An 8,390-nucleotide genomic window follows, 5' to 3' on the forward strand; every position below is an offset into this window, starting at 1 on the left:
GTCCTTACAGTCACTCATGTGCATGTGGTAGCCTTGTTATTGTTGTATGATGCATTCCACTGATTTGTTTTCTTTTGTTATTATTTGTTTGTTTGTTTTATTACTTTTACTTCACCAACCCACACCGCACTGCTGCCCCCATGATGCACCTCCGCTTGCTGGTTTGTGTTAATGCGCTTGAACCCCATTGGCCCATTGCCATCATGTGCTCGCTGCCTGCTAATTAAGACTCAGTCGGCTGTCAAATCGCAGAAGCGACCCCTCTACGCAACCTTTGACCTGGTACTATGACCTTTCACCTTTTAGCTTTGCATGCAGCTGTGCCTGTTGTAACTGCATATGTAGACCTTAGATCCAGATTAAATGCATATTAGAATAAAGGTTCACCAGCGGAGTGTGTAAAAGTGCACGGCTCTATACCACCGCCTTTGCACAATTGGCTCTCTTCCATTAATGCATGCTGAGACGTTCTGTCAGATCTGTTTGAACACAGCTCGTAGTCTTAGCAACCATGTGTTTTATTAAAACTGCCTTTACCTCAAATTGAAGGCGCATATATGTTCTGAATTAAGATTCGCTACATTTTTGCCTACGCTGTCCTGTCGCTCTCTGACAGGTGCAATATCACTGTTCTGCTGCCTGGTCACTTCTTTTTTTCTCTTCTAATGAATCTCTCTCTCTCTCTCTCTCTCTCTCTCTCCTCTGAATGTCACTGTGACTGTCTTTTATGTCCCTGCCGTGATTCCGACGACATCCCCCTTCATCAGGGGCTCCCTCCGGTATTGCCTCCTTTACCAAAGAGACCTGCACTTGAAAAAGCCAACGGTGCCACCACGATATTCAACGCCGGCATGTTCCCGTACCAACAGGCCCTGGCCAACATGCAGTTCCAGCAGCAGGCTGCCTTCATACCATCAGGTAAGGCGCAAAGGTCCCAGTAGTAGCCCAGGTTTGTGCTTGTGTTCTGGCTTTGTCAGTGAACGGCTGAGTGACAGTGTGATGTCATCCACAAGGTGGAACGGCTTGCATGGACTCAATCGCACATGTGGGCGCAGCATGAGTGTACTCCCGTTTCGTCATTATTATATTGAATTAAGACGGTATAAATATATGGCCGTACGTATAGACATCAATCTTAATTCAGCTTTTATTGCAATACTGCAAAAAGACAGTCGGCAACAGTGGAAAAGTCCATCCAGCCCCTTTAAAACTGTTTAGCAGTTTCTGTCTTTGGGTTTTGGAGGAACTTGAGGCAATTTACAGAGATTTTATTGGGTCAGACAGCAACAGTCTTCAAACACACACACGCACACACACACACACACACACACACACACACACATCTCGCCACCCTTCTGTACTCTCATTTTACACTGTGTCCCACATATCTAATCTGAGTGCCTAAGAATAGCCCGTATCGATTCCCTCCCGTGAACGCTTCAGATACCCAGATGCCCACAGATTTTCCCGCACCGCCACGATGTCAGGTCACTGCGCTTCACGGAGGGTTCCCAAACTGGGTCGTTCAGACAGCTGTTCCACCGCCAACAGAGGGCGTTGCCGTTGAGCTCATGCTGTGCAGTACATGCGCTCACAAAACTGATTAAAAGCGCATTTTTGAAAATGTTGTGTGAAAATCTGTCTGTACACCACAGATTGTTGACTTGATGGCACCAGTAACGAGTGTTTCTCGCTCTCTTCTCCTCCCTATTCACTCCACTCCCTGTCGTAATGCATGATGGGCAGGCTCGATATTGTGCATGACTCCTGCAACAAGTGTTGGTAGGTGCAAGCTCTCCTTACTGGACACCATTCAGCTTCATTCTCCTCGCCACCTAATGTTTCCAAATCCATTTTAGCTCTGTTTTGTTGACGACACAGCATTGTGGTACAGACCTTTGAGGTTCCTGACTGTCACCTGATGCTTGTTCCTCCCATTCCAGGCTTCCAAACCTCAGAATAGCTCATTATCAAGTCTCGCTTGCACATGCTTTGTAAACACGGGGGCTCATTCCTGGATGTGCTTGCAGGTTTCAGCTAAAAGGGATGCAAAAGTGAGCTACCAGGCGTACTTAAACTTTGCTCTTCACATTTGCCAATTAGCTCAACGGCACCCCAAAGATTTCCCCCAACGCCTTTTTGTGTCGTGTCTAGGGCACATTTGTTGCTGCTTCAGTATTCTAATTGCTGGAGCTGTTGGGGAATCAAGACCGCTGGAGAATGGATCTGATTCTCGTGTTTGTTTGCATCCTGTAGAGACGAGTCACGCATCAACAACAAAAAAAAGTTTGTTTTTTGAGGGGGGGATCTGATTCGACTCCTTGTGTGATGTTTTTCTCCAAGTACCCATGATGCACGGTGCTACTCCAGTCACTGTGTCTGCAGCCACAACATCTGCCACAAGTGTTCCCTTTGCAACTGCAACAGCCAATCAGGTTTGCCTCCCTCCTGCCTCCCCCCTCCTCACTCTATTTATACTCTACAGTAAATATCTTTTCGCTTCTGGTATCAACCTTGACTTGTTTTTTTGGCATCTTATGATTCTCATGTGCTTTATAAAACCTGCATGAGGACTCATCCCTGATCTTTGCCAGCTTCTCACAGCATCTGTTTATTCAGGAAATTATTATGTGGCTGTTTGTCCTCAGCTCGACCGATCTGTCTGTCTTTCCTTTTTTAACTTCTGTCCATTCCACTGACTGCTTGTCTTGCTGCCCCCCCCCCCCCCCCCCCTTTCACACAGATTCCAGTTATATCTGCAGACCACCTGACTAGTCACAAATATGTTACGCAGATGTAGGAGTCTCTCTATAAACGGTACGTGTTGCTCCTGTTGTGAAACTGCTCAGAACCAGTGAAAACATAAGAAAATGGTTGGTGTGACGTTTTTAATCTGCCCCCTGGTGGTCAACCTCAGTAAGCTCCTCTGTGTGACTGTTCATAGATTCATCACAACTCTCCATGCCCAAAGAATCTGACTTAAAATGCTGAGTTTAATGAATGTTTTTTTTTTTTGTTAAATCTGTGGTTTTGTTGAAGCGGTTATTCAACGGCTCAACAAAGACATCAGTTCAGTTCAGGGAGGGTACGGTTGCCTGGTGTAAGCGCCTGCAAACTCCACACAGAAAAGCTCTATGGGATTTGAACCCAGTATCTTCTCTCATAGAGTTAGGAGGGGCAACTTTTGGCATTTCTGTGACCCCTTTTTTAAGGTAGTAATTTAGATTTGTGCATAACAACATGCTAATGGAAACCGGAAACCATAAACTCATGAGAGAATGTGTTGATAGGCTCAGAGAGCATTTTTTTTAATAGGTTCTCTGTATTTTCCCCTCGTTTCTTGTAATAAACTGCACTTCACAGTTATTGGAATTGTAACCTGATCCACACCTGATTGCTTTGTTTCCTCTCTTCTGCAGAGTGACATCCAACATTAAACATTACCTTTCATGCCTGTAACATCACAAGTGAAAGAAGAAAAGAAGAAAAAAAAGAATCTCAAACTTGTTTGGAATAAATCTGCATGTTAACGTAGGACAGCTCTGTTTTTGTAGGTTTGTTTTTGATTTCATGCACATATACTGTTAAGATTACACATAAAACGACAAAAAAGAGAATCATCAAAGACTGCCTTACGCTGGATACCGACAGCGTACCTCGTTTCACCGGACACACTCTGAATGTTAACGTGAGGTTGGAGTGCGGCGAGATCGGCAAAAACGGGACGGATTGTTACGTCACATGACCAAAAATCATGCCATGATTTTTTGCGTTCGTTGGTCTTTAACTTAAATGTGTTCATTTGTTTACACAGAGGTGCACCTTGTATTTCAAGTGTTATTATTTTTTAACGATAATTTTCATTTTTATAAACCAGCCGTAGGGTAAATGACCCGAGTGCACTCCAAGCAAAGCTAGGGCCGGACTGTGGTCTTAGGCATCGTTCAAACCTTTGCAGCCTACTCCTCAGTCTCTTAAGCACATGTCTTAAACATGGCAGGCGTCACGTGACGCACGTCTCCACGCACGGCGAGCAGCATTACCAAGATTCAGCTCCCTTTAATCCCAATGGTTCCTCTCACGCCCCCGACATCACGCGCAATCCTATGCTTTTAACGTCTGCGTCGTTTTACAGACAGGAAACCGAGTCCTCAAGTCATTTACTGACTCTAAAGGTGGTGTGACTGTGGGGGGTCTGGGTTACTGTGACAGACCCGACTCCCCTGATAGAGGAGAAAAACAGAACTGTAGGGAATCATTTTAAAAAAGAAGAAGAAAGATGGGTCGATATCCGAACTGCTGTGAGACAAAAGTCAATCTTGATGGTGCAACTGTCGACAGTTGTGTTATTTCTCTTTCTTTTGATGTGTAATGTGAGGGCAGATTGTCCCAGGTGGTGTCGTGTATATATAGATTTGACATATTTAAGATTATTTGTTGAATATTTCTGCCAGAGAATGTTTTCAGAGGGTCAGCCAAAGTCTTTTTTTGGGTGGTCAGTGTTACTAGGTAAAATAAGACAAGTCATTTTTAATTTTTTGATGAAGTTGATGAAGATCAGGCATAAAGATGACGTCTTTTGAACTTGTTTTTGTGTGTGTACTGGGTGTTCTTCAGGCATCTTTAATTGGTGGATAATACAGGGAAAGTGTTGAGACTTTCAACGATTGTACTGCTCATCCAAAGCCTTAGAATGTACCATCGAGTTAGCACAATGCAACATGCTATCCTGAACCATCCAGTTGCCTAACTCACGCCATATTCTCTCTCTCTCTCTCTCTCTCTCACACACACACACACACACACACACACAAAATGGGCGCTTTTCCATTACACACCCTGCCATCTACTTGGTTTCAGTTGTTTTGCAATAAATTTTAGCCTCTTTGTCTCCATAGCGACCTCGCTCATCGAAATAATATACACCTGTGAGGGAGTCACAGTGGCGCCCCCCCCCTGGCCAATCGCTCATAGAAATAATATACACCTGTGAGGGAGTCACAGTGGCGCCCCCCCCTGGCCAATCACTGGCCTGTGGTCACTTGACGTCACAATTTTCGGCTTGATATTTTTGGTACTAAAACACTTCCTGGTACTCTCACTTACAAGAAAACCCCAAAAAAATCAGTTGAGATCAGAAGGCAGTGGTGGAAAAGAGTCCACACACACGCACGCACGCACGCACGCACGCACGCACACACACACACACACACACACACACACACACACTACGGAATTGCCATTTATTTCAGCGTTGTCATCTTTTTTCTTTAAGCGCCGAGTGTTTTGACCTCTATTTTAAGGTTTGATCGATATATTTATCTTTCCTACAATGAATATAAAGTAAAAGTGTGTTGGGGTTTTTGTTGCGCCTTTCCTCATGCACAGTCTCCTGAAATTCCATGTAATGTTAGTTTTAGTACAATTATGATTGTGGACTAAATATTTTCTACATTATGCATATTGTTGAACTGTATGCACATTGTTCATTTCTGGAGTTTTTGTGTTCTTTGAACAAAGATGTTTTCTATGACAGTGAGAAATAATAGAACAGAGAGGCTGAGGTGCCTCTGTGGCAACCGTCGCCAACAACTGAGTAATATTTTAATGACTGTAAGGTTTGTAAGTAGTCATACAAGAGGAAAAAAAGTTCTAAAAATATAATTCTTAGATGTTTAGAGTAAATATGTTATTTTCTATTGTATCCATTTCAAATAGTAGATATTGTTTTAATATTTGTACTCTCCCTGGAAATTGGGCCATGTTCGAAAGCAAGCTGCATATTTTATCACTGTTTTTTCGGGGGGGCTCTACTGAGCACGGGCCAGGTGAGCACCCTCGCTCAGCCAGCTCCTGATCTAAGACGGCGGGGAAATCTCGAGGCGACGAAGGTGACAAAGGTTGACTTTTTTGCACTTCTGTACATAGTCAAAAAAGAGAGAATCGTGTATATTGAGATCTTATTTTGAATAAAAAAGAACACATCTAATGTCTATAATGACGAGGAATTTTGCTAGGATAACAAAAACCAATCTTACCAAAAGGCTGAACTAAAAAAACAAAAACAACAAAAAAAAAGCTCGCTCGCATCAAAAGGTCACTGAGTTCTCACTCTCTGGTTCCTTTCAGAAAAGGTCAAGTGTTGCTCTTCTTTTTCGTCAGCAGCTTGTAGTTTGCCAGGTTACCTTCCGGAGGAGGCGTCCACGGGGCCCTCCAGTGTAAGGGCCTGATTGGGTTCGTCTGGTCCCCCCTAACCTGCCTCACCGACAGGTCTGTGTGTCATGGCCACGCCCTCCCAGGCCCTAACCAATCACAACACATCCTGTCTCTTTACTCCAGAAAGAATGCATGTTAAAGGAAACACTTATACATTTAGAAGAAGAAGAAAAAAAATCACGACAGTAATAATGAAGAAAACATGTTACACAGGAAGATGTATTTACAGTATACAATATTCTATCAATGTAATGGAATTAAATATATAGAAAAATACAAAATAGAATAGTGGTTTATTTAAAGAAAAAAAAAAAAGAATCCTAAAAATATACTCACTAAAGTTTCACCACTTGGAGAGTTAAAATACATGCAACACAACACCATAGCTAGCAGTATGTTCTTTATGTTGATGTAAGCTGTGCTTCTAGTAGATGAAACTGACCAAACAGGAATGTAGTTCAGTAAAAAAAGAAATAAAATAAACCTTCCGATCGGAACATCATCAGGTCAGCACTTTGAAACGTGGTCCTGATCATCTTTGTCATCTCTCATCTCCTACGAGCACGCATGCTTAAACGATGTACAACTTTCAGTTTTTTTCAAATTATCCTTTTGTTGTTGTTTTTGCTTCTTTTAATGTTTTCTTGGCTTGTAGTGCTAAATATGATGTATTCTGTCAACCGCCGCGGTTTGTTTCTGCTTGTTTTTATTGCCCCGGGCCCCATGAAAGGGTGGGTCGCGTTAGCGCGCCGCTCGCCACCTCCAAACAGCCTCTGTGGAGAAAAAGCCGTCACAGATAATCTAAAGCCATAAAAATATAATCTCATTGGAAGGAAGAGCGTCGGGAGGAGGAGAGGTGGTCGGTGGTGCCACGTGGCAGTTTGGAGCAATTGTGAATGTAGCTATATATCTGCTGTGCCGACTTTGGTGGGTGAATCAAATGTGATGCATTTTTCATGGGGCCCGTGATGCTATATTTGATTCTTGCTGTTATGAAGTTTAAAGAAAAAATGAAATAAAAAAAAATTCTGAGCAAATCGAAGAAAGTGCTGAAGAATGTCATTTCAAAAATAAAACACTGCATCATCTGCATATCGCTCGATTTTGGGTGCACGAACTGTTACGTCTGAAGCTTCTGCCGACTTCATTCAATAACTTCTGGTGTGAAGCAAGACAGGTTTTTCATAAATGATAAGTTGTCAAAGTCTTAAAAAACAATATAATTTTTTTTTTAAAAGCCAGGCGTACGTAACCTGTCAGGCTAATTTTTAGCAAATATGATAACTCTTGTTAGAACCTGGGGTTCATATATAAACTATACTGACATACAGTTTATCTGAGCAGTGAGCTAATTCTGTTAGTATTGAAACAAGCTTTCTGAATTTTGAGGTGAATAGAAACACAGACTATTTAACCCCAGGTGAATATATTCCTGCGGTAATAAAAGTTCCTGGGACTGTTTGTGGAGCCTTGAATATTATTGCTCGGGTTTCCAGTATTCCAAAAATTGAATATCTCACTGCGAATGTTTAAATACCGTATTTTCGCGACCACAAGGCGCATTTACATTTTCTCAAAAATGGACGGGCGCCTTAAAATTAGGTGCACCTTATGTGTGAGACTGATTCTGACAACGATGAGAGGGAAACTGGTGTGTTCGATGGAAAACCGATCAAAAAATAACGTGAGTACATTGCTAAATACACGCTAGCATGCATGTTTTAAGCTAGTGTACCGGTATGTTTTACCATGCTTGCGCCCTATAATCCGGTGCACCTTATGTATGTGTTAAATACAGAAATAGCACCCATAACTAAGACTGTGCCTTTTAATACGGTGTGCCTTATGGTCGCGAAAATACGGTAAGTCCACCGCTGTGAAGCTCTGAGTAGCTGTTTGATTATAAAAACACCTTTTCACTGTCTCATTGCACACACCCAGGACTAAAATGGCGAGTTATTGGCTTGGATTTGACACATTAAGTACACAACGCTCTGAGTCTACGTTGATATTTCCCGAAATTGTAGTTAAAAACTTTCTTTCGCCTCAGCAGCTGCTCACATCTGATGAAATTAGACAGAATAATCCCAAACATCTGGACAGTTCTGTGCACAGTTTAAAATGATTATTTCAGGTGCATCAAACATTAGGGTTCAACTTTCTAAAAACGCTTA

At 42.4% G+C, this 8,390-nt stretch overlaps 1 protein-coding gene across 22 annotated transcripts in view; it reads left to right on the plus strand.

Annotated features, from left to right (window-relative positions):
* The window catches only part of LOC101068615 (muscleblind-like protein 1), a 42,460-nt gene extending 35,198 nt beyond the window's left edge, over nucleotides 1-7,262 (plus strand). For 7 of the 22 annotated variants that reach the window (XM_011608331.2, XM_029843349.1, XM_011608330.2 and 4 more), the window contains 6 exons: nucleotides 229-282; nucleotides 768-918; nucleotides 1,747-1,782; nucleotides 2,344-2,435; nucleotides 2,744-2,817; nucleotides 3,420-7,262. In XM_011608331.2, coding sequence (XP_011606633.1) covers nucleotides 229-282; nucleotides 768-918; nucleotides 1,747-1,782; nucleotides 2,344-2,435; nucleotides 2,744-2,800 — 390 coding nt within the window. In that variant the 3' untranslated portion in view covers nucleotides 2,801-2,817; nucleotides 3,420-7,262. The remainder of the gene's footprint in view (nucleotides 1-228; nucleotides 283-767; nucleotides 919-1,746; nucleotides 1,783-2,343; nucleotides 2,436-2,743; nucleotides 2,818-3,419) is intronic. The other 15 variants (XM_011608333.2, XM_011608337.2, XM_003968341.3 and 12 more) reach the window with 8 other exon arrangements.
* The last annotated feature ends 1,128 nt before the right edge of the window (nucleotides 7,263-8,390 follow it).

This window comes from Takifugu rubripes, chromosome 11 (assembly GCF_901000725.2).
Source record: "Takifugu rubripes chromosome 11, fTakRub1.2, whole genome shotgun sequence".
NCBI lineage: Eukaryota > Metazoa > Chordata > Actinopteri > Tetraodontiformes > Tetraodontidae > Takifugu > Takifugu rubripes.